Source organism: Anolis sagrei, chromosome 4, assembly GCF_037176765.1.
Source record: "Anolis sagrei isolate rAnoSag1 chromosome 4, rAnoSag1.mat, whole genome shotgun sequence".
Classification (NCBI taxonomy): domain Eukaryota; kingdom Metazoa; phylum Chordata; class Lepidosauria; order Squamata; family Dactyloidae; genus Anolis; species Anolis sagrei.
The window spans coordinates 216,087,924-216,114,956 of NC_090024.1; the positions used below are offsets into that span (position 1 = coordinate 216,087,924).

Sequence of the window (27,033 nt, forward strand, 5' to 3'; positions counted from 1 at the left end):
ACCTGGGGATCACAATCAGATACAGTGAAGATATTGGCCCTTGTGCTTTGCTATTCTTCTGAGTTGAGTACACATGCCCACTGTGGAACACATCTCACCATGCTAAAACAGTGGATGTGGCTTTTAATGAGACATGCCACATTATCACAGGATGTCTATGCCCTACACCACTGGAGAAATTATACCTTTTAGCTGGTATTGCACCACCTGACATCCACCGGGAAGTAGCAGCCAATAATGAAAGGACCAAGGCAGTGACATCTCCAGCCCATCCTCTGTTCAGATATCAGCCAGCACACCAATGCCTTAAATCAAGAAATGGTTTTCTAAGATCTACAGATATACTTGCAGGAACACCTCAGGAAGCGAGAGTCCAAAAGTGGTAGGCTAAAACCCGGAACCTCAAGCCATGGCTGATACCGAATGAGAGACTCCCCCCGGGCACACAGAAGACTGGGCGACTTGGAAGGCGCTAAACAGACAGCGTTCTAACATCATGAGATGCAGAGCCAACCTTAAGAAATGGGGCCACAAAGTGGAGTCCACAACATGCAAGTGCAGAGATGAGCAAACCACAGACCACCTATTACAATGCAGCCTGAGCCCTGCCACATGCACAATGGAGGACCTTCTGATAGCAACACCAGAGGCACTCCCAAGTGGCCAGCTACTTGTAAAGGACATTTAATATAATGTCAAGATTTTAAACTTTGTGTTTTTCTTAAATACATTACAACTGTATCCTTGGTTTGCTCCTGATACGATAAATAAACAAATTTTTGATTTATTATGTGGAATTATATGATGGAGTGAACGAGGAATTCTTGTTGCTGCGAACTTTAGAAAACTCAAACAGCACAGAGTAATGTATCTAATGAAGATAAGCCTTTTGAGTAGTGTGTTTGGATTAAGGGCATGGCACATTTTCAACCAGTATTATAGAGGTATACATAGGTAGAGTGGCATTTGTCTTATGCATAAACCAGGAATATTATATTTATTTACAATTTTGTTGTTTCAGTGTTGACTACAAACCTAAGAAGATCAAAACCGAAGATATCAAAAAATCAAAGAAACGGAAACAGGAAGAAGAAGAGGTGTTGAATTTATATTTTATGAAGCTGTTGGATAGTAAAGAAGAATGACAGGAAATGGGGATAATGAATATTTCATGTTTCATGGGCAGGTGTGAAAAACATAGCAGCTTCTCACACACATGCACATATCCAACCCTGCTGTTGTGATTTTTAAAAGATCCTCACAGAGAAGTATGTACATTATTTCATGTATATACCTCCTTTCCCCAGCACAAGAGCCATGAATCTTCTGCCTTGTTTAAAGGAGAATAATACTCCCAGAATCCTCTGAAACATGCAATTCTCTAAAAAGAAAAATTGGAGAAAGGGTGTCCTCATGAACCTTGTTTTTATAGGCAGATGTTAGGGGCAGAATGACGGAGATTGTCCCCTTGCTCTTGTCACATTGCTCTACACAAATCTAATAGTTTTCTGCCTGTTTGTAAATGTGTATTTTGCATATTTCTTTTAAAATCATACCGTTCCCAATCAGTGCATCTAGAATCAGTTCCCAGGTGTATTTTAGAATAATTAAATCAAGACCCAAATTTCACCTACACTCACACTCACATTGGTTCATTTTGAGCCATAAGTACATCTGTCCTTGAAACCGAAATGATTCTCATGATGATAGGTTCTATATACAGATAGTCTATGATGATGTCCATTTTTCTCAGGGATAGAATGCTGAATCAAACTCATCTTTTTTGTGGAAAGCATATTTTAAATTTATCTTCCATAGCTTGTTTTAAAATGTTAAAGTATCTTATATATAATCACTATGTATCTCCTCCTTATCACTTTACAGGATTTCAAGCCCAAGAAAATAAAAAGCAAAGATAAGAAGCTGCCTGGAGGAGATCTGAAGAAGAAAAAAACAAAAAAAGAAGAGGAACAGAAATGGAAATGGTAATATCAACACTTCAGTTTTTCAGCGGATGTCCAGGGTGTTTCTTCTTCCATTTAAAAAACTCCTGATGGGGATTTGATACAGCAATTCCGTTGCAGGAATGGAAGGTTCCTTCTATTTGTGGAGTAGACTGAAGTCCTTTATAGGAACCAGCAGATAGTAATAGTAGTAGTGGGTGGGTGGGTGTGAGGAAATTTTCTACATGTGGTATCCCATCATGGTTTTCATAACTGGTCCTACTGCAGAAGTTAGTTTATGTGGCAATATAGCTTATTCTGTTGAAGGGTGCTGGTATGCATTAGATGTTTTATTACCAAACCCATTGCCAACCTAAAATGGTGAAATGGATTGTCTCCTGCTGCGTTCTATATAGTGTGGGAATATGGTTGTCCTCAGTCTGTAACTTAATTAGAAGGACAATGCCTGCGTTTAGTTAAGGAGGTTTTGCTCTTTGGCTTTTTTAAAATTTTGCACGTTCTTTGTCCTGAATACACATATTTCACAGATTATGTGGTATAGAATGCTTTCTGTACCGTTTGAGTCTTCTGGTCCTGGGCTTTACTGAATATCTGACTGTTCCATTGGATATGATCGAATGAGCAAGAACTTGCTGTCCTGTCATGTTTGATTATGGGAATGGATTCTTTCTCATCTGAATGCTCATGCCAATTTCTCTGCATCATGTTTCCAACCATAAAATGGCATGGTACAAAGAAAAGGATATTTTAATAGGAAATACAGTCAATCTGCTGGGTTTATTTTGTCCCACCTATTTTATGTCTATTAAAAAAAAATATTTAGCAAGCTTCAGAAACTGATAATATTATAGCATACCTATCTTACAGATCAAGTTATATATTAGCTCTGCAACAAGAGGTGATTCTAGGGTATTGACATGCCCTCTCTCAGAGGATGAGAGTGAAAATTTGCAAGGAAAGCTTTATTTAGAAGGCCTTTGAATCTTACTCACCTTGTGCCTTTTTTATTATAATTTATCTTTTTTTCTGCTTCCATGTATCTTGGGAAAAGAATCAACTTGGTCTTGAATTAAGACCAAGTCATTTAGTCCTCTTTCAGAAAATTAACACTATCAGACATTGGACATTAAAAAGTGTTCAATTGCAAATCTTGCAGATTCTCTATTTTCTCTCTCTCTCTCTCTCTCTCCATATATATGTATATGTATGTATGGGATTGATCCATCCTGTTTCATATGGTGTGTTAAATTCAAGGAAATTTTAAAACAAGTTTTGTAATGGGAAGTTTGATTAAAAATGGAAAGCTTTGTTGCTTCCACAGCACATCCCCTTATTCATCTCTGAATCAAGGTCTGTGTATTTTTAGATAGCTTATTTAAAATCTGTGGTTCTAAATATTTTTAGATTCATTGATTTTCTCCCTTCTCCCTATTTTTTGGTCTTCCCTAGAAAAATATAAGTATGGACAAACCCCCAAATGTGGTCTGTTTATTTTGTAGCATTGGAACTAGATTTCTCTCATTAATTCGTCTGGAATGAAAAGTATAGTGAATACTTGAAAAGATAACCTTTTGCCCTAAAAATGATTCTGATGGGTCAAATTCAAAGCTAAACAAAAGAAATTAAAGAAAATAAATTATTGCATCCAGACCCAAGCATAGAGCCTCTTCACAAATACATCAGTAACAACAGGATTGTAAACATGCATTTTCATCTTTTATAGAGCAGTACATTTGAATGATTTTGTGTTTTTTATCCCTGAGTCCTTTTCTTTCAACAAACCAATTCTCAGTATTTGGAAACACATTCCTTGGCAAATGGGTGTATCAACAAATGCTGATCAAGTGATAACATTGCAGCAGCTATTTAAACATTCTTCAGAACATAACCCTCTGGCTCCATTGGTAGTTCCTCAGCTCTATTAGTACAATATGTCATTGAGGAAGAATTTGTGGTATCCATCTCATACTCTTGCCTCACTGTATTTTTTTTTCTTATTTGTTGTTTCCCTCTAAAATACATAATCCATTATTGGGTCCTGTTTCTTGTCCAATAAATGCTAAATCATTTTTCTAAACTTAAATGTTATTTTAAAAAAACATGTGCCCTGCAACATATTACAATAGAGTAACAGAATTAATGCATAATGTCAGTAGTCCTCATCATTATGGATATTCTACATTTACACCAACCAGTAAAGAATATAGTTTTTCTAATACATGTATATTTATAATAATTTCCTGTTACACAGGAATGTATAGAGTGGCCTTCAAAACCTTACCTCTGCATAGATTTTGGGAATAGTCAAATTCTCCACCCTATGCAGGCTCTTCCATATATCCCCATCCAAACAACATCTGGCTCTACTGGTGATTCCAGCAATAGGTAAAGATATTCATAGTGAATTGATTTAATGCGTTACAAGGATAACAGAAGGTAGGTTGGGCTATGGTTAACTTTCTGAAACAAGCACAGTTTTAAAAAATAGCATGTCCTTTGGGCTATTGTAGGTTTTTTTGGGCTATATGACCATGTTCTAGAGGCATTCTCTCCTGACGTTTTGCCTGCATCTGTGGCAAGCATCCTTAGAGGTAGTGAGGCCTGTTGGAACTAGGAAAGTGGGTTTATATATCTGTGGAATGACCAGGGTGGGACAAAGAACTCTTGTCTGTTGGAGCTAGGTGTGAATGTTTCAACTGACCAGACAAGAATCCTTTGTCCCACCCTGGTCATTCCACAGATATATAAACCCACTTTCCTAGTTCCAACAGACCTCACCACCTCTGAGGATGCTTGCTATAGATGCTGGCGAAACGTCAGGAGAGAATGCCTCTAGAACATGGCCATATAGCCCGAAAAAACCTACAACAACCCAGCGATTCCAGCCATGAAAGCCTTCGACAATACAGCATGTCCTTTGTTTTACTGAGTGTTTGTTTCTATTGCAATGCATGACACAAAATGCTTTTGCTCTTGAAATAAATATTCAGGAAAACATTCAAACCAATTTGATACACGATAGATGTGGCTCCTTGGCCATACATTAAGAAAAGGTTTTTTTTTCTGAAGGCTTAGGAAAATTTACCTCTTTAAGGTTTTTTTTTCCAGAAATGACAAGGGTGAGGGATGTATAATAGATTTTTGTGAGAGTTCATATACATATTGACAATTTGAGATTTTTGTGAGAGTTCATATTAATGCAGAAAATGTCATTCTATGGTGAATTATACTTTGTGGATGTTAATCCCCCCACCCCACCCCTCCGTTTTTGTAAATTTGATTTTTAAAATTATAAGACAGAATCAGTTTGGTCTGGTCATAAGAAATAATAACACAGGCATGAAGACTAAACTAATTTTACATAGCAGCAAGAATTATGACACTGCTAGTGTGCTTTGCTTTGATAAGCAAAGCTGTCAAAAGCCTTGGTTTAGAAAATACACACACCAGGTTTATAGCAGGGATGATGGTTCAATAACATTAACTGGTTGATGTCTATCAAAGAGCATTTCCATTTTGATACATTTTTACATCCTATGACAGTAGATGGATCGATACTTAATTTTTTCACTCTTTCTGTTTAAAGGTGGGAGGAAGAGCGCTATCCTGAAGGTATAAAATGGAAGTTCTTGGAACACAAAGGGCCTGTATTTGCGCCACCATATGAACCTTTGCCTGAAAATGTCAAATTCTACTATGACGGTAAGTAAGCTGTTAAAAAATATACCTTAGTGGGATTCCACCTGCCCAAGTGATTGACAGCATTTCAGCTAGCGTTAAACATTGGTGTTTATAATGTCCATCATGGGTCTGGGAGTAAATTTTAGACTAATAGAGAGTTCACTTTGTGTTTAGATATGTATTAGGCAGTGACCACTAGGGTTTCCTAGAGCAGTGGTTTAGAATCATAGAGTTGGAAGAAACTCCATGAGCCATCTAGTCCAACCCCCTGCCCTGCAGGAAACGCACATTGAAAGTACCCCTGACAGATGGCCATCCAGCCTCTGTGTACAGATTTTGGGTTAGGATTCAATAGCTTAGCTATCTTCTTTAAAGTTCAGTCTAAAACTCAGTGGCCTCACTGCCCCACTGGACAACCACTCAGGTTATTAAAGATACTTTTCTTTTAATATGGGGTAGGGGCACCATTCAACTTTTGGCCACCGTACACTCTGTATATTAAAAAATAGCCTCAGAAACCTATATCCAAATGTGAGTATCTCCTTGCTATGTGTGTTTACTCCTAGCATTGGCACAACAGTGGAAGCCTTTTTGGGGTGGTGCATGATTCATGTCCAATGTTTTTGACATAGTGTCATTTTAGAAACGTGTATATCAGTACCATAGAGAACTATCCATACTGGTGTCCAGTCTTAGTCAGTGTAAGATCCATGGCCAAGAGGAGATTTAAACTCTGGTGTCCCAACACCCAAACCACCATTGCACCACATTGGTTCTATTTTTAACTCTGTATGACTTTCAAATAAAAACTGGTCTCATTTTGGGTTACTTGTGATATTTTATTACTAGAGCTACATTGTATTTCTTCTTGAATAGACTGAAATTACTTTATAGCTACTAAGTAGCTTGATAGCCAAATGTTCAGTCAGAGTTGTGTTTTTTTGCAGTGAGTTTCCTGGTTCTGACTCAGAAGTATATTTCCATTTAATGTTAGACTTACTGGAAAGAAAACAGCTGTTCCTACTGGCTCAGGAGATTGTTAGCCTTAGTTCAGCAGTTTTGCCACTAGAAACCATCTTCTAAATTCTTCTGAAATGCAGAACCAACAGGGTGACTATGGGCAAGTTACATACTATTAGTCGTAGAGAAAGCTTAGGATAACTCCCCCTGCAACAAGTCTTGCTAAGGAAACCACATGATTGGAGTCTCCATAAGTTGGAAACCAATGTAGGAATTGAGAGAGATAAATCAGCCACTATAAGTTGTTTTTTAACCTAATGGTAGCTAATTCCTAGGAATCTCCCAAGATCAGGCAAACCAGTTTTTAGGGAACCTAGATTTTCTACCTGCCCACTCCAAACCATGACGACAACAAAAATCCCTGTATGCTTCTTTTTTGCTGCACACATTTGACAGACTTGATTATTTATTTATTTATTTATTTATTTATTTAGTACACTTGTATACCGCTAATATCTCAGCCTGTGCGGCGACTCATTGCGGTTTACAACATATTTAAAAATACAATATTCACTTTAAAAATATAAAATAAAATATAAAAATACATACATATACATACATAGTATTGGGCCACCAATACAGACCGGAACATCTCATAGTTAAAGTCGTAATCCAATTTGTTATCCTTGATTGCTAGTCCATGATCAAAACATCATCACATCGGAATTAGTTGAAAACTTGCTCGAACATCCAAGTTTTCAGTTTTTTCCGAAATGCCATTAGCGAGGTGGCTGATCTTATTTCAGTAGGGAGGGCATTCCAAAGCCGGGGGGCCACCACAGAAAAGGCCCTATCTCTCGTTCCCGCAAACATGGATTCTTACAAGATAGGTTGCAGCCTTCCTTGCTAAGGAAACCACATGATTGGGGTCTCCATAAGTTGGAAACCACTTAAAGAGGTGAGAATAGATATGTGATAGTGTGAATTGTTCATGAACCTTTCAGTTTAGTTAAAACTATGTATGTATGTATGTATGTATGTATGTATTGGACTTATCCATAAAGATCCTTTTTTGTTTTTAATTGGATGAGATATTCTTGAAGTTGCTTGCACACAGTTACTTTTCTCATCACTGCATGAGCAGTGAAAACATGCCAGGAAACAGTTAACCATAGCTCCTAAACAAGAGAGACCAATCTTTCCTAAACTGATGCCTGACTGGTGTTCTGGTCTTCAATTCCTATAATGCCTCATATTGGCCATATTGAATACATATCAGCGGAGTAATTATCTAAAACTTCTGGAGGCCTCCAGTTTGAAGAAAGCTTAGCTAGAGTTGCTGAGCTCATGACATTGGCTTCAGCAGGTAATTTAAAATTGTTTTAGTATCCTGGTTGTTTTGAAGCCATTAACTATTGTGGAAAGGTTTTGATTTACAGGAAGGAAAATATAACATATCTGCATGTGAATGGATGTAACTCATACATGTCTCTGCTTGTGTGTATGTGACTTCCAAGTTGTGTGTTGGTTTATTGCGAGCCCTTTGAATTGCATGGGGCTTCCTTAGTCAAGAAGTACTCAGCAGTTTTGGTATTCCCTTCCTCTACAGTCCACAGTATTCACTAAAGCTAATATTTTTTTCCATCTGAAATAGACCTCTGTGACTTTGCATGTTCTGACTGGCAGTGAGCAGTCTCGGTTTAAAATAAAATCCACTTGTAGACAACACAGTATGCTGGTAGAAGTATTTTAGCATACTTCTGTACCTATTGCTTTATGTCTTTTTGGATTGCTTGTGTTCATACTTAGTGAAGAAATAAATGTGCATAATTTGCATACTAATATATAATTGTATACTGGAGAACAAAAAAACATATGCCTTTATTCAAGCTTGAACAGCATTTTCACCTGAATTATTTAAAAAAGTTTTGGGCTTTAAATAATTCGAAATCAAGACTGTCCTTTTCTGGTTTGTTCATTTATATAGTTAAATATTGTATCCTTTTGATTCAAAGATGCCATTGATTCTGAGTTGCATGCTCATTTCAGTGTGCCTTAAACAGAAAAAGCTATATCGGTCTATCTAGGCACCCTCAGTTCTAAACACACCACATTTTTAGAGATGTTTATAAGAAAAAGAGAGCCTGTCTTAGAATTGAATAAATACAGTAGATACAGGTTACATAATATTTTACCTGTAAACCCTGTAAAGTATATTTGTAGCAGAGTCAACCATATAAAATGTGAATGATTCATACATTGCTAATCTTTTAAAGTCAATTAATAATAATACCTTGGGAAGGAACATCACTAATATATAACAGGTGAGATCTTTCTGGTCTTAATTAATAGATTAATTCCCCTCTTCTGTCCCCAGTGGAGTGACTAATATCATTAAAGGCAAAACAGGGAAATTCCTTTCCAGACTTTAGAACAAGAAAATGTAATATTTTTAATTCTTCGTAGTTTTACCAAGTAGTGATAGAATGGATTTCACAAGAATCCATTATTTTTTAACAATGTCAGCCCTTGGGGCTTCTGGCAACAGTAATCTTTGTCTCTGTTGGTACTGGTATGGAATGCTGGTAAAAGCCTTTTCACTTGACTGGTTTGATGCTAGCAAGGTTTGGTTTTACGTTGGCATATTGGATTGGAAAGGGAAGTGCTGCTTTTGGAGCACAGTGATGCATCAATTCCTTCCCCCTTGAGCTGTGGAAAAGCGGCCTTTCCACACAGCTAGTTATTTCATGCTGAGCATCTATTACACTTCTTCAGTCAAGGGGAAACAAATCTGTCACGAATCACTGAAATATCATGCAGGGCAGACTTGTAACAACCAGATTTGAGTCAGTGGCCTAGAAATTCCATCAAACTTCCAGAAAACCATCCCAATATGAAGGACTCTTGTACAAGACTCAGAGAAGGGAGATAAAGAGGAAGACAGGATGAAAATGAACATGTTTAGGCTTACTTCTGGAATGGGGAAGTCACCAGCCAGACTATATTCAGTGCCTTTGGCCTTGTTCCTACTGCTTTTCATAAAGTAGGTCTTGCTCCAAAGCCAGTGTCCTGATATGTAATCATACAGTAGATTACATACAACTTATCCAATCTTTGCTCATCCAACCTTCTGTATTATCCAACACAGTCTGCCTCCCACCTGGATCCGTTTCAATAAATTGCAATGTTTTGGTGCTTAATTCGTAAATACAGTAATTGCTACATAACGTTACCATGTATTGAACTGCTTTTTCTGTCAATTTGTTGTAAAACATGATGTTTTGGTGCTTAGTTTATGAACTCATAACGTAATTTGACGTTTAATAGGCTTTTCCTTAATCCCTCATTATTCAAAATTTTCATTTATCCAACGTTCTGCCGGCCCATTTATGTTGGATCAGTGAGACTCTAATGTACTTCTAAACTGTGATTATGCTCTTCACCAAATTGTCTGTACTTAGGAACATTATGGAGGTTAAAATTAGAGAATGATTTTACCATGCTTAACTCAAAAGTCATTGTCAACATAAAACGAAAATTTATTTTATTTGTGTTTTTTTTTTAAAAAAAACCACTAAGATTCTTGCTTCTGTCAAAGGTTTGAGCAAACACAATATTATTTTATGTTGTCTCTCTTGAAGTTAAAATTTTATCGCCCACAACAGAATATGAAGTTTGTGATCTTTATTGCAGCTCTTAACCTGAAATACAAGAATGTGCAATGAATTGTCTGTAGGGTCATTATTCTGGCTGTGCATTGTATAACAACACAGGGCAAATGCTAGGTAGGATTGTGCTTGGATCCTTTCTCTCTGAGGTATGAAGAGTAGATAGGTTGAATATCTAGGTTAGGATTCAATCTTGTTAATATTTCTCGCGTATGTTCTCTGTTGTAGGTAAAGTCATGAAGCTCAGTCCCAAAGCAGAGGAAGTGGCAACATTCTTTGCAAAAATGCTTGATCATGAATACACTACGAAAGACATCTTCAGGAAAAACTTCTTCAAAGACTGGAGAAAGGTATGGTTGGCATCATGGAAGGATAGGGCTTAGTTCTAACAGAGTGAATACAAGCATGAAATTAGTTGGCAAGAAAGGAGCACCTTTATTTTGGGAAGGGGTGGGACAAGAAGTTTAGAAGAAATATAGGCAGAGGTCTCACTTCCTGAGGCTACTGGGGAGATACGAGATGAGAGAATAGGAAACCTGAGCAAGAAAAGTAGAAACCAGGGGTGATTTGGGTACAAATTTTGAGAATAATGTTTGTATTAAATGAACTCCTCCTTGTTTGTGTGACTCCCTTTGCTGCTCTTGATCTAGTGGGGCAGGTTGACATTTGTGTATGTGTGTAGTTATGTGTGCTTTCTGTAATTTTAAGAATTCAAATTGCATAATTATATTCCTGTCATAGTAAGCTTTGTGCCTCTTAGTGGTTAGTGTTGTCTGTTAAGTAGAGATTTTAGTTGTTAAAAGACATTTATAACGAAATCAAAGGAAAATCTGAGGCAGGGGGGAACAAAGAATCCCACCGCTGCCACCAGTATAGTAGAATTAAAGTGCCACACAGCTTGGGCAGGGTGGTCAAACAATCTCACCACTGCCACCAAAGCAAGGGATGATAAAGTATTATAAATGACCGATGTTATTGGTAGTATTAGCCGCCACCACCTCAGCTTTAGTGGTCTGAGGAACCAAAGGTGTGAATGTGTTGTAGGTAAAGTGTGTTTGCCCTGGTTTCTTCTATTGCTTCTTAACTGGCTGACTGGACTTTAAAAGTGTTTGACAGACTGAGGCTTACACCAGCTAAAAGTGAACATAGAAAAAGTTTATTGAGCTTCAAACAAACATCTACTCATAGAATGAGCGGTACAGAAGCGTAATTCAGTTGCAGAGACGTAGTTAGATTAAACAGTTAGTTCTACTGACCATAAAGCTTTTAAAACTGTGAGTTTCCTCAAACACACTGTTCTATTCTTAGAAACAGTATCTCTTAGAGAACAGACTCCTGTCTGTCTCACACACAGGGCAATAAGATATCTTAAACTTCTCCTAAGTTTAATAAGACAAAGCTCTCTTTTACTGGTCCTCTCAACTCAGTAAAACCCTAGCCTTTGTCTCAACCTTATTCCCTAACCTTAAGGCTCACTTTCTAGCTTTCTTTCCTGTCAGAACCCTATTTTAGCTTCCTCTCCTAAAATCCTATCCTTCTGTGTCTGATGTCAAGACACTTCTCCCCCTGTCAAAAGCTGACAGCTTATTTTCCCTCTCTCAACCGACTCCTCCCCTAATTGCTCTACCCAATCAGGAGTCGGCTTGACTCCTCCTCCTGCTGCTGCCTGTCTTTCCAGATGAAAGCTACTGATATTCAGGCTTCGGCCTGGTCGCCTAAAAGGTAGATTTCACTGCAACATTCTTAAGATTAGCTCACAAGGACAGAACGTTTTAAAAAGTGATTCCTCTGTGACAAGATTTATGTGGTCAACTTAAAAGAGACTTTGGGAGACAACTTGTTTGTGGCTTCTTGTTTTTCATATACAGAATCAAGTATGATGAGAACTGCCAGTCATATTGACAGTTTTCCCAGATTCACGGATAATGGCAATTCCATCTAATAGTTTCGATTAAACTGGAATAATCTAACCCAAGCTTGTGTCTGAAAAGGACCTGTGAGATATACTTCTATCAGAAGTATGTTCTACCCAATGGCCCAGAAAACATTTTTCTGAATGATATTAGCATTCTGTGTGATAAAGTACATTAATTGATTGGCACAGGCTGCCCAGGTAGGCAAGGGATTTGCAAGATGGTTGAGTACTCTATTCTTACTTACCATAGAATAATATTTTTAGAATAGTTTTGCAGTGCTTAGACTATGATGACCCAGAAGTCACAGTAGTTGTGAAGTTTGCTAGATGACCTTGGAAGATCAAAATCTCTCTTGGGACCACAGTTCCTTTTTTGCACTACCATTTGAGTTCGTTCTGAAGCTATAATAGGTGGAGGAAAAACTGTTGTACAGGGTTAGTCAAAATGCATAGGCCAATAAGCCATTCAATTGAATGGCTTATTGGCCTATGCATTTTGACTAACCCTGTATTTTTCTGAGCTCTTTCATGGACATTGTTTCTTATCCAAACTTCTTACATAGCAGTGTTTTTAGGTTAAAATAAGATAAGCCCATGTATATCATCCTGAATTTCTAAGAAAGCCAACCTGGTGTAGTGATTTGAGTGTTAGACTTCCACTCTGGAGACCAGGGTTCTATTTCCTTGTTGGGCCATGGAGTCCCATTTAGTCACCTTGGACATGTCACACACTTACAGCTTCAGACAATCCCGTGATTGGTTTGTCTTAGGGTCACCATAAATTAAAGACTGGAAGAAGGCATATATAGGAAATAGTGTCTGGAAAATTGTGCATGATGGTTGACATCCTGAGAACTTTCACTTTAAAAAGCAGATATGGGGAAGGTAGTCCATTGTAGTCAGCATCTGAGGAGATGATTAGAAAAGAGCTGTATGAAATTCCTGAGGTCAGCATAGGTTGACAAGTACTTGAAGAGTTTCCAGAGTCCAGGCATTTAATTTTTAACCTGCATGGCCATCTGTTTTTTTCTCCAAGCCCTTTTTGCATTCTCTGCTGTTCAGAAAGGATTCTGAATGCAGGATTTCAAAGCATCTTGCAAATACCCTTTAAAAGTAGTGATATAACTGGTATGGTATGCAGAACTCTGACTTCAGAGTTTGGACCTCTTTGGTCCATATTGGAGCTGAGGTTATGTTTTTGAGTGATGCAGTGTAGCAGTGAAACATGCTTTCTGACTCAACAAGGATAATGATCAAAGATGCATCAATAACACTCAAGTTTTCTATCTAGTCTCTTCTCAGTTCAGTCCATCCAGGAACTTGACTGTTATTATTTGTGTTAGTAGAATTCCAGTGCATCCTTCTCTTACATTGGTTTAAGGATCTGATTTTTTTTCTTGTAGGAAATGACTTCAGAAGAAAAGAGTACCATCACTAGCCTCAGCAAGTGCGACTTCACCCAAATGAGTCAGTATTTCAAAGCTCAGTCAGAAGCTAGAAAACAGATGACCAAGGAGGACAAACAGGTATATTAATGCCTTTAAAAAGCATACAAGCTGAGAACAAATGTTATACTTTCTAATTATACTGCGTGTTTCTCAACACCATAGTTCATACAGGCATTTTTACCTCAGTTTCATTAAGGAGAGTAACTGAAACATCTTGCTTTGGGAAATACATGCCTCTTTCAAAAGCAGTGATTCCTAGACAGCTCTCAGAAGCTGGTTATTGGTAATACTAAGATTTCTGGGAGTTGTCGTCCAAAAATATCTGAGGACCCAACTTTAGAAACCATGGATCTAAGCTTTCAGATAGGGATTTCAAGTCATTGGCCTTTCATTTGTTTTGGACTACAGTACCCTTAATCCATTAATGTTAGCCATGTTGAGTGAGGTGCTTGAGAGTTGAAGTCCAAAAACTCTCTTGTGTTTTTAGAGGATTGGGTTATTTGGGACAGGTTCTCCTCTTCAGTGGATTTTTATTTTGCTTTGAATTTTGTACTTTTAAAAGAGAATACTGAACATCCATTCCACTACTCTTCTGTGGTTTCTTACAGATTTTTTGATGTAAAGAAAATGCTTCCTATCAGTTATGGCAACTCTCATAAGAAACAGAATTTAGTCTTTGGGATGTTTTTTCCCCCACAGTGTCCTTTGAATTTCTCCATCTTGTGGGAAAGTTGGGTGTTCATAATATAGAATGAGTGTTTTTGCACTCTGGCTTTTAAAATCCCTATGATGACAAATTCAAAATGTTTTCAGTAATAGGCAAGAATAAAGAATATGCTTTCCTCTTTTATATTCGCATATGGGCTCTTCTTCCTTTTGTTGCTTCTCAGTTGTAGCATGAATTAATGTGTGATGACTACAGAAGACATAAACATTCTGAGACTTTTCTGCCAAATGCAGGCCAAGGCTTTTGGGGTCATCATTACATCCATACATGACTCTCTACTCTTTTACTGAAGAAGGAATCTCCCCACATGTCTATGCCAATAGACCAAGGATGGAATAAAATAAACTACTTTCTTGCACTGCACTTTGCCATGCAAGTCAAATCTCTTTCAGGAAAGGTCTCTAAACACAATTTGAATGAAGCTAATTAATTTGTTGTAATTTTCAGTCTGAATAATTTATTTAGTGGCTTTTGAGTATATTGACATTTTGCCTTTTGTGTATTTTCTTCTAGAAAATTAAAGAGGAAAATGAACAGTTATTAAAAGAATATGGTTTTTGCATTATGGATAATCACAAGGAAAGAATTGCCAATTTTAAGATTGAACCTCCCGGTCTCTTCAGAGGGCGTGGTAACCATCCCAAAATGGGCATGCTAAAGAGACGGATAATGCCGGAAGACATCATCATCAACTGTAGCAAGTGAGCATGAAACATTTGCACACTAATTAGGAGTTTCCTGTCATAATAATAGCAGTGTGTTCAGATTACTCACCTTGGATAACCTGTTGAGTATAATCTTTTGTTTCCTGCTCATAGCCTTTGCTAGTGAACTGTCATATGGACCAAATGTGAACTTCGATTTCTTACTGAGGCTTAAAAAAGATTTTCCTGATAAAGAGTGGGCCAGGAATTTTTAAACAGTGTAAATATTAGGACTAGCTTTTTAATTTGTTAATAGTAGGTCATGGAAACTTAGAGCAGCCTCCATTAGGTACCCAGGTAGTTTCCTATTCAAGCTGAGATTTCATTTTCCTTACTAATGTAATTGTAATGCTTCGCCTTAGATCATTTTCTGTGGCACTAGATGTCATAGTAGAAACTTAAAAGGAAGCCTTTGATAAAGAGCATAGTATGCTATGCTGAATCTTTGGGGGGAAAATTCAGGACATGGGAACTTAAATTTGAAGCCAATAGATCAGAAGCCAGTACACCCAGATGGATAAAGCTTTATGTTATTGGTTGGTAGATCTCACTGAGGAATATTCTCTTTCTTTTTGGAAGAAAGGTAAGTTTGGATGATGACAGAAATAGAGCAAGGAAAGGTTGGGGCTATGTGGGCCGGTAAGATTTCAGCAGTCAGGAACTCCACATTGATGAAGCTAGAATTTCATTCTGGCAAGGAATGGAACAACCTAGTGACGAAGTGACAGCAATCTTGACTTTCAGACTGACCCTTGAGGTTTTTTCATCGATATCCACTATGCAGTTAAATTCACCTGGCAGAGTGAAGGTGGTGTCCCTGCTTTGCCAGCCTGATCAATGTTTGTATTGCACATCGAGAAAGGGTTTGATTTCTGTTATGCTCAATCCTATTGACACAACAGTGTGGGATCAGTTTCTGTGACTGGCAAAGGAGGCAGTCCCGCCTTTTCCAGCTCAATCCATTTCTATACTATATACACAAGGAGGAATGTTACCTTTTGCACATTCATATAGAAGGGATAGTCTGAAGCTGTAAGCGTGTGACATGCTCAAGGTGCTTTCTGAGTATATATGGATTCTTCCCTTCCTTTGTTTGACTACCACGCTTATTAAAGCAGGAGGGATTTCAGAACAGAAGTTTTCTGTATTTTAACAATTTGGCATTGTGCACAGTTAAAATAATTCATTTCTAAATAATGATAACAACAACAACAACTTTATTTTTGTACCCTGCCTCCCATCTCCCCGAAGGGACTCAGGGCAGCTTACATATGGCACAAAGTGCCTAAAACGGCACATAAAATAAACACAGTACAATACAAAATAAACCCAGCAACATATGAAATAATAATTTTAATTCAGAACAGCACCCAATAACCTGTGGTGAGAACTGTCGTAAATCATAGCCAGTTGTAAACAAGAACAAGGGAATGGGACAGTGCAAGTTGTAGCCAAGGAACAAGGGCATGGGATAAAAGTGCAGTGCTGTGTCATTAATTGCGGACCATTGGGGCTAGACATTCTCAAAGGCTTTCCCAAACATCCAGGTCTTCAATTTCCTCTGGAAGGAGAACAGTGTTGGGCATCTGCCTAATCTCCCTAGGGAGGGCATTCCAAAAAAATTGAAATTCTACAACTCTATCAGACTTAGGATAATTTTCTATAGAGCCTTCTAAGGTTTACATTACAGTGCTGCAAAACATTCATTAGAAATGTAGATGTTCTAAAAAATAAGTATCTTATCAATATTAGACAACAGAAAACAAAATTTTAAAGAATATGACCTTCCCTTCATCGAGTTTAATGTTGAGTGGCTATATTTGTTTCTAAGATCAATATAGCTGGAACAGTTGTGCACATGAGTAATATCACTGATAAAGAATCACAACTGCATATTCTAGCCGACTTGGGTGTCGCCTTTTGTCAACCAATCCGTTCTGCCAAAGGGAAAATATTTCATTTGCCCAATTAAACAATTTTCTCATCTTGATATTTGCCAAATCTGGCAGGTTCCTTGCAAGTGACAAATATGAAGGAATGAAGGTGCCATAAAAAGCATTAGATTGCTGATTCTTATTTCCAGCTACCTGAGATTGGATCTTTATATCCCTGAGCTTCTGCACTATAATTAATTTAGCTCTATCATATCCTTGTGTTTAAACACAAGAAATTGATACAAAATCCCAAATTCATGGTAATGAGTTGCAAAACAAATTCTGAAACTTGCTTAAAAATAATTTATATAAATAACAATGTAATGTTTGTTTGTAGGATTAACATAATTCAAAAATCACTGGGCAAATGGACACCAAATTCGGACACAATATAAGTATCAGGCCAACGAGTGACCATCACTCATAAAAACACTGAAAAACACAACAGGACTTAAAAAGCCAAACAAAAAATACATTACAAGACATGTGTAAAACCACATAAATACACACATACACAAATACACACACACACACGCATGTACACACACAAAACCCATATACACAGACTGGGCTACAGCAACGTGTGGCAGAGGACAGCTAAGTTATAATTTTTAAAATAAACTCAACAATGCATATAGGGCTGATTTTTATTCCTCTGAGGACTTCTTTCTATAGGAAAAAAGCAGGCAGGTAAAATATCTTCAGGCTAGTAGCAACTTTGGAGATTTAATTAATCTAAAGGAATGTTTCTACATATTTTACAGTGTTGTTGGACTTCATTTGCTTTCAGGCTTGAAATTTACGTCATAACCAGAAATTTACAAGAATCTAAACAAAGATTTACCTTAATTGTCAAACTTGAGACCTAGAAATACATGGCAAATTTAGGCAGTTTATATTGTAGCTATATTTTAGTATACTAGTTTACATTAACTAAACCAGGTTACATAAATTATCTACTAATTGTATTGTTCTTATGCCTTATGAATATTTCATTTTTAAAAGAAAATCTTTTTGTTTTTTTGCACAGGGATTCTAAAGTCCCTCCACCACCCCCGGGACACAAATGGAAAGAAGTCCGGCATGATAACAAGGTGACTTGGTTGGTGTCATGGACTGAAAACATCCAAGGGTCTATTAAATACATCATGTTGAACCCAAGTTCGAGAATTAAGGTAAGAATCTGTAAAAGCCTGTAAGTTCGTTCTCTTGTATGTTGCATGGATGTGTTGTCTAATGAAAGATCCAAAGACTATGGCATTATTGTTAATCAGAAATCTTTTTTATATATGTGATACATAAAGTAAGAAAGTAGCAGTTGTTGCCAATGAGCACAGATATGATACTAGTCTCTGGCACATTGGACAGAGGAAATGTCAGTCCTTCAGATCAGAAAGTCTGAAAAGCACTGACATATTTTTGACTCTGTCATAACCTAATATGTCCGAAACACTTTTTTAAACCAGTTGTGCAGTTCTAAATTGAAAGAATTGTGTCAGATAATACTTATACAGTGGCAATGAGAGAAGTTTGAATCCACACTCTCACACACACAATTGGGTGGGCATTATTTGCCCATGAACTGCATGTGACATCTTACACACCCAAAATTGGGATAGAAGTTTGTTTTCCCCAAAAGTCTTGGGAGGAAGGAGGCTTTTTAAACCATATTTTGCTGGTGGGCTTTTTTGTACATATTTTTCACCTCATGTGCCTTTTCTGGGAACTGTAATTTAAAATCCTTCCTATAGCCGGTATACAGGATAGTCTTCAAAACAGGAAGTGACAGGTAGGAAATCCAATAACCTTTTGTTTTGAAAGTGGTGAGAGGGTAGCCCTAAATGCCCAAGACATGGCAGAATAGCCACTGTTTGTTATTTTGAGATGAAGATGACAACAGAGCTTGTGACCTGTAGGGTCTCATCAGTGGCATTTGGCCACACTTGTTTTAAATAATATATTGTTTTGGGGTGTGGGGGGATTTGTGCCCTTTCCTTCTGAAATTAGTCTTGATGTTGCTTGTTTTAATTTCCTCTCCAGGGTGAGAAAGACTGGCAGAAGTATGAAACTGCTCGAAGATTAAAGAAATGTGTAGATAGGATTCGAAATCAGTATCGAGAAGATTGGAAGTCCAAAGAGATGAGAGTGCGACAGAGGGCTGTTGCCCTATACTTCATTGATAAAGTGAGCATCATTCATCATTCCACTTCCTCCTATTTTTCAGTTAAAAGGCAGGGCAGATAGAATCATAGAATCATAGAATCAAAGAGTTGGAAGAGACCTCATGGGCCATCCAGTCCAACCCCCTGCCAAGAAGCAGGAATATTGCATTCAAATCACCCCTGACAGATGGCCATCCAGCCTCTGCTTAAAAGCTTCCAAAGAAGGAGCCTCCACCACACTCCGGGGCAGAGAGTTCCACTGCTGAACGGCTCTCACAGTCAGGAAGTTCTTCCTAATGTTCAGATGGAATCTCCTAGTAGGTGCAGATAAAGCTCTTGCACCTACTAAAACCCTTTCTTGAATTAGATGTGCTTCAAAAGCACAACAACCCAAAACATGCTGGTAGAGAATAAAACACCGGTAGAGAATAAAACCTTATACAGAATTTTTTCTGAAGTGAAAAGATGAGAATTGAGTAGATCTATAACACAAGGGAAGTAATCCCAATTTACATTACCCAAAACATGCTGGGTGGGTCATTGAAGAAAACCTAGGAGGTGCAGTTACAACTGAATGGTTCAAAGCTATTGCAGGGGTGGTTCTACTCATGGATGGTTTCTTGTTGCCAATGGACCGATTTTGCAATTTTTCTGAGCTGAATATATGTTTGTGTGGATTAAGCTCTGCCCACTTTCCCCAAAACACCAGGATGCACCATTTGCTTCCTGCATTGCTGAAAGAGACAACACCGGTAGAGAATAAACCTTATACAGAAATTTTTCTGAAGTGAAAAGATGAGAAATGAGTAGATCTATAACACAAGGGAAGTAGTCCCCATTTACATTAGCCTTACCTATTAGAAGTTTACTTTGTTTATCAAGACGTCTGTACAGATGAGATCAGACCATCTACAGAATCTGAGACTAATGGATTTCAGATAAAACATTTCAGTATAATCTTCCATTTGAGTTTGAGGAAGGTTTGAATATCCGCATTCAGCTTTATCAACATTAACAAATTTTAAAATTCTAGGTAGATAGCACAAAAACATGAAATAACTTCTTTCTGGTGGCCCAGTATAGTTTGAAGTACTTCTGTTTGTGCTGATTTCTGTTATTGACGTTTTTCTCATCTCTTCCACTGTTCTGTGTTTGTAGCTTGCTCTAAGAGCAGGTAATGAAAAAGAGGAAGGAGAGACAGCTGACACAGTGGGCTGCTGTTCCCTCCGTGTGGAACATATTAACTTGCATCCAGAAATGGATGGCCAGGAATACGTGGTAGAATTTGACTTCCTTGGGAAAGACTCCATACGATACTATAACAAAGTTCCTGTTGAGAAAAGGGTAAGTTTTTTCAGTATTCTATCATTTAACAAAAAATGGAGTATGGGATGTATTTCAAGTCTCACAATAGTCTTGTTTTGTTCTTGAAACTGCCTTTACTACCTGGTGGCTCTTAAGACCAATTTGAGTGGTTTAATGTGACCATAAGAGGTACTATACTTAATAAAGCCAAAACTCTACATTCTGTACTATTTAGGTCCAAGCATGACTAGTTGCATATTTCTGTGGAATTCATAGGTGCTCCCTCCCCTGTTGTTTTTTCTCTAGCATGCTATCATGAAGTATTCCATGCACCAATGTATAATGCACTATCATTGACTTGCCTTTTAAACTCCCCCCCCCCCTTTGCTATATGCAAAGTTTGTGCCAAACTTCTTTATTGTAGACTGCTGCCTTATTTTTTACTCACATGAGCTAAAAAGCTCTTTCTCTTCGGAAAGGTGCTACTGAACAACTTTTTGATTTGTCTCTGTTGCAAATCTGGTGAAAATGTTTTCATTAGTGATGAATAGTGGCCAGTGTACTTCTCTCTTGTTGGCAAGATTCACAAATTCTTGTACAATATAGCAGCTGTTAAGCAATGTCTTTGTATATGTCTGAGTGAATCAGGAGAGAGTCCGCATTAGCACTGTTAAGCCAATATGTTCCCTTGTTTCATCTTTGTTTTTCTCCCATGAACTTGATTTGTAGGTTTTTAAGAATCTTCAGCTGTTCATGGAGAACAAGCAGCCTGAAGATGATCTTTTTGACAGGCTCAACGTAAGTGCCATTTTTGGGAACTTTGTCTGCCACCACATTCTTGGGGGAACCTTTCCTGGAAATTCTTACTTGAAAACAATGCTTACCATTTATTCTGACTCTGAAATTGGGCAATTTTCATTCACAGCTAGCCACAGAAGTGTTTCTGTTTTAAACAGAGGCAAGTATTTGAATGGGCAACCCACCCACAAATCCCATGTGCAGTAGGGTATAAAGGAAGGAACTGACAAACCAACCAAACAACTATTCCTTGTCTAAGAAAGCCCTGAGAAATTCATGAGGTTGCCATAAGTCAATAAACAACTTGAAGGCACGTACACAGAAATAAACCTTTTAGAAACTCTCATGCAGTCATTTCAGGCTGGGGTTGGAGGAGCATATGAGTTGCTTTGTTTTTGATCCTATTTGTATACCTTAATGTATTTCAGTCTGGTTTTGCAACATTGAGGTCATCTTTTGTTGTTGTTTTTTATTTTATTGTTCTTTTATTCAGCAAGTTGCTCTGAAGATGTTTTTGTTGTAGGGAAGTCCATAAATATTTCAAATAAATACACAAGAAATGAATGGGCAATACAAACAGTGCAATGGCTGTGTGGCCTGATACATACAAAAACAACAGACCCTCCCCCACAAGATTTACCCATTCTGATTTCTTTGTTGTAGAAATAACTTCCTTTGTTTGAAAATATTCAGTGTTTTCTGCTTCTGTGCCATCTCTCTGCTCCCAGATTTTCGTACTTAAATCTTCCATTGAATATCTTTTGCAAAGCTTTTGAGATGGGCTACACATCTTCATAGGATCATACACGTATTCAAAGACAGTGCCTCCCAACCTTAGGTCCTCCATGTGTTTGGCGCTTCAATTTCCAGAAGCCTTAGCCAGCTTGACCAGCTGTCAGGAATTTTGGGAACTGATGCCCTAAACACCTGGAGAACCAAAGGTTAGGAACCAGAACTTTAAACACCTGGAGAACCAAAGATTAGGAACCAGTGTTCAAAAAGAAGAAGTAGTCATTCTCAGAAATTTCTGAATCCCCAAATTGTGGAAGTAGAAATATAATGTATATAATGTAGTCCTAGAGTAAACAAATAAATCATCTCCTGCTTTTTGTTTTTGTTTTCCTGTACAGACCAGCATTTTAAATAAACATCTTCAAGATCTTATGGAAGGGCTTACAGCCAAGGTGTTCCGAACATACAATGCCTCCATCACGCTACAGCAGCAGCTGAAGGAGCTCACAACCGGTAAGTGCCTATGGAGCCATGTGTAGTTGATTGCTCCTTAAGCCCCACTGGGGACCCTTCCAAGCAGGGCCCTATATCCCAGGAACTGATACTAGGTTTTCTGCTTTAAAATGGATTATATGAGTCTGTACTGCCAGATAATCTGAAATAAACAGAAAACCTGGGATTAGATCCTGGGATATCAGGCCTGTCTGGAAGGGCCCTGAGAGTGTGGTAAATCTAAAGCAGTACCAAAGAGAAAGGTACAAGAATCTATGGTTTCTTTAAAATTAAAATTAAATTATAGTCTTAATGGTTAATAAGAAATTCCTGGTATATTAGTAGTAATAACCTGGCATACGGTTACTATTTTAAAAATATAATCCATATGCATAAAACCTTTGGTATCTGTCAAAAGTTGAAACAGGAGTTTTTTTGCAACAGAGAGAGGTGTTGAAATAGAGGGGCGCACTACAAAATGAATTTATAGAATTTTACCATAATAAGACAAATCCCATGGCTTAATTATTTTTATGAAGACCTCACCAAATAGAATAATTGTACTAATATCACTTTCACAATCCTTACAAATTATGTCTGTACCCTGCAAAGAGTATTAGTGTTCCTATATTTTATGTGTAGAGCTAAGACAAGAAGAAGATGTCTAGGTTTCTATCAAATTCATGATTCCAATTGAGTGAGTACTTGTTGATTTGTACCTCAATATCTTAAACATTACACTGTGTCATTAAAAAATGGCTACAGCTGAGTGAAAGCCAAGCTGTTAATCTTTCCCTGTTTTATCAGAAAATAAAATGATCCATAATAGTTAGAGTTTGCCTTACCAAAGTTGTGAATTTCATTTGTTCATTTCGAATTCTTGCAGCGGATGACAACATCCCAGCAAAGATTCTGTCTTACAATCGTGCCAATAGAGCTGTTGCTATTCTCTGCAACCACCAGAGAGCGCCTCCAAAGACCTTTGAAAAATCCATGATGAATTTGCAGAGCAAGGTAATGGTGAAAAGTTGTGGTTAAAAGCCACCCTGAGACCATATATGCTTTATACTTGAGGTTTTAATATCGCTGGGTACTGCATCTGAAGAATTGAGTTTATATCCATTAAAGGTCATATACAAAACTAAAAACCTTTTAGTCTTAAAGGTGCTATCACATATATTTTTTCTCCCTCCTTCCTTCCTCCTTCCTTCATTACATCTGTGTTCATCTAATTTGTATCACGCACTCCTTTAGGCTTGTGCATGGATTTGGAGAGGCTGATTCCCTTTTACCCAATCTGGCTTGTTTGACTTGACTGGATGGCTGTAACAGCGAGGGCCCAGCCATCATGTTTTTCTGTCTGTAACGGGATCACGTGGCAGCCAATAACAGCTCCTCCTCTATTAGGCATCACAGTTGCATCCTGGCTTCGATGTATTTTTTGGCTTGACTTCTGGCTTGGCCTCTCCCCTTTCAGTATTTTCCTTAATTTTCTTGATTTTTTATTTATTTAGTGGAACTAACTGGGAATTTGAAATATGCGAGATGGGTGGGTAGGGTGTGTTTGTGCATTTGGGGGGCTTGGAGAGTCACCCTTTTAGCTTCTTTTTCCCCTCCCCTCCAGAAAACACTTCTAATAATTATAATAATAATAATTAATAATAGTAATCCCAGCAAACAAAAACAAAAGCCTCATTCTCAGTAAACTACTATTGCCTTTAGAGTAGAAAGTAGAAATAGCTTTAAGGAAGCATTGAACCCAAAGCAGAATAATAATAATAATAATAAAACTTTATTTGTACCCTGCCTCCATCTCCCCAAGGGACTCGGAGTGGCTTACATGAGGCCAAGCCCAACAACACATCAATACATCAATAAGAAAGCAATAAACAAAAAATAACAATACCGTTAAATAAATCACATATAAACATTAACATGCAAGGATTTAAAAACCCATGGCCGGGCCAGATGCAAAAGTTAAAAATTAAAAAATAAACTCTGGACATGAACAAGGTAGGATATATCTAATAGGAGGGTTTTAAAGAAGTGAGGGGAGCGCAATCCAAGCGGATAGTTAAAGTGCATTTGAGGACATTTTGCTGGGAATTATTTTCTTATTCTGGGAAGGCACACTGGAGCAGCCACATTTTCAGGCTCCTCCTAAAGACTGCCAATGTTGGGGGACGCCTGATATCCCTGGGAAGTGAATTCCAGAGTCGGGGAAGCCACCATCGAGAAGGCCCTCGGTGGGGAAAGGCGTGAGGGTGGGGAAAGGCACCACTCCAGGCTGGGCCTGCAGTGCAAATCAAAAGGAAAAAAGAGGCCCTTTTAAAGGAAGCCCAGGATAGGATAGCTCCAAGTCGATTGCAATTTCTTCCCTAGGAAGGAGTAGCCTCCTTAAAATGCCTTGGAAAGTGGCATGCAGGGAGAGAGCACGCACGCCTGCAGCACCTATAGTGCCTGTTTCCTCTAGAGTAGAAAGAAACAGTTTTAACAAAGCATTAAACTTGGTCTTCCCTACAGACAGAAGGGAAAGGATCGCAAAAAGAGTAGTATCTTAACTCAGGTGGTTTTAATTCAAGTCTTAATGAAGGATATAAGGACAAAAATGCCTAAAACGATGGGAAGGTAAGCCTGGGTAGCCCCACCCCCAAAATAATAATAATAATAATAATAATAATAATAATAATAATAATGATGGGCCGGATAAGGTGCTTTTTAATCTCGTTACTGAAACCCAGGCTACCTTGAAGGGAAAAAGGAAAGGGTCCCAGGAAAGGTGCTTTCTTTACCTTATTGCTGAAATCCAGGCTCCCTTGAAGGGAAGAAAGGAAAGGATCCCAAGAATGGAAAGAGGAGTCTTGTAAGTTCACCATTGCCACCCATGGGTCAGATTTAACTGTATTTTTTGGGTGAGGACCAAAAAAGGCTATCTGGCTACCCACCTGTTTATGGAAGGCATGCGAAAATGAGTACAGGGGTCTACCGTAATCCAGCCAAGCAACAACAAATTGAGGTTCACCCAAAATGCACAAGCCTACTCTCCTCTAGGAGTGCTTCACTAGTGAAACTTGTTTATCTGATTTTGAAAAATACACCATTTTGGGGCATTACAGAACATTATTCTAGTTATTCTTCATATTTGTACCAGCAACCTTAAAATCTGTCCCTCATTTCTAAGATTAACGGCTAGCAGGTTTTATTTATTTATTTACTACTAGCTTGGGGACCCGGCGCTGCCCGGGTTATGAGAGAAAGGAATTGTATATCAAGGCTGGTGTTTATCAGTTATTTATATGGCTCGCAGTGGTCTCAGGAAGTTAGTGAAGGTACTGTGAGTCCCATCGTCCTCCAAACTGCACCAGGATGGAGAAGTTTGGTCTTGATCAGTCTTTGGATGAGGGTCACAGCAGTCTCAGAAAGTGAGTTAAGGTACTGCAAGTCCCATCATCCATAGTCTCCCTCAAACATCACCAGAATGTTGAGTTGGCCATGGGGGCTCTCTGTACCAAGTTTGGTCTTTATTGGTATTTGGATGAATGTCACTGTGGTTTCAGGAAGTAAGTGAAGGTACTGCAAGTCCCATCATCCATTGTCCGTCCTCCTCCAAACAGCACCAGGATGTTGAGTCTCTCATGGGGGCTCTGTGTGCCAAGTTTGGTCTTGATTGGTCATTAGATGAAGGTTGCAGCAGTCTTGGGAAGTGAGTGGAGGTCCTTGAAATCCCATCATCCATAGTCTGTTCTCCCCCAAACCTCACCAGAATGTTGAGTTGGCCATGGGGGTTCTGTGTGCCAAGTTTGGTCTTCATCAGTCATTGGATGAGGGTCTCAGTAGTTTCACTAAGTGAGTGAAGGAACTGCAAGTCCCATCGTCCATGGTGCATCATCCTCCAAACCGCACCAGGATGTAGAGTGCATCATGGAGACCCGGTGTGCCAAGTTTGGTCCTTATCGGAGATTGGATGATGGTTGCAGTGGTCTCAGGAATTGAGCGAAGATACTGCAAGTCCCATAATCCATGCTCGATCCACAGTCAAACCACACCATGGCATAAAGTGGGTCATGAGAGGTCTATGTGCCAAGTTTGGTGTTGTTCAGTCATTGTTGGGGGTCGCAGCAGTCTCTGAAAGCGAGTAGAGGTACTTCAAGTCCCATCATCCATGGTATGCCCTACTCCAAACCGCAGTAGGATGTAGAGTGGGTCATGGGGGCTCTGTGTGCCAAGTTTGGTCTTGATCCATCATTGGCGAGGGTCTCAGTGGTCTCAGGAAGTGAGTGAAGTGACTTCAAGTCCCATCATCCATTTCCATATTTTTCCAAACTGCACCAGGATGTAGAGTGGGTCATGTGGGCTCTCTGTGCGAATTGTGATCCTGATCCATCACTGTTGGCAGTTGTAATGGTCTCAGGAAGGGAGTGCAGGTATTGCAAGTCCCATCGTCCATGGTGCATCCTCCCCCAAACCGCACCAGGATGTAGAGTGTGTCATGGAGACTCAGTGTGCAAAGTTTGGTCTTTATCGGTAATTGCATGAGGGTTGC

The 27,033-nt window shown here is 38.5% G+C and overlaps 1 protein-coding gene across 1 annotated transcript in view; it reads left to right on the forward strand.

Annotated features, from left to right (window-relative positions):
• TOP1 (DNA topoisomerase I) overlaps positions 1–27,033 on the forward strand; it is a 90,721-nt gene that overhangs the window by 57,193 nt on the left and 6,495 nt on the right. Inside the window, exons 7-18 of the mRNA XM_060772230.2 lie at positions 1,022–1,097; positions 1,885–1,985; positions 5,551–5,666; positions 10,502–10,623; positions 13,592–13,714; positions 14,877–15,064; positions 18,032–18,176; positions 19,042–19,185; positions 20,322–20,507; positions 21,198–21,266; positions 22,397–22,511; positions 23,377–23,504. Coding sequence (XP_060628213.1) covers positions 1,022–1,097; positions 1,885–1,985; positions 5,551–5,666; positions 10,502–10,623; positions 13,592–13,714; positions 14,877–15,064; positions 18,032–18,176; positions 19,042–19,185; positions 20,322–20,507; positions 21,198–21,266; positions 22,397–22,511; positions 23,377–23,504 — 1,513 coding nt within the window. The remainder of the gene's footprint in view (positions 1–1,021; positions 1,098–1,884; positions 1,986–5,550; positions 5,667–10,501; positions 10,624–13,591; positions 13,715–14,876; positions 15,065–18,031; positions 18,177–19,041; positions 19,186–20,321; positions 20,508–21,197; positions 21,267–22,396; positions 22,512–23,376; positions 23,505–27,033) is intronic.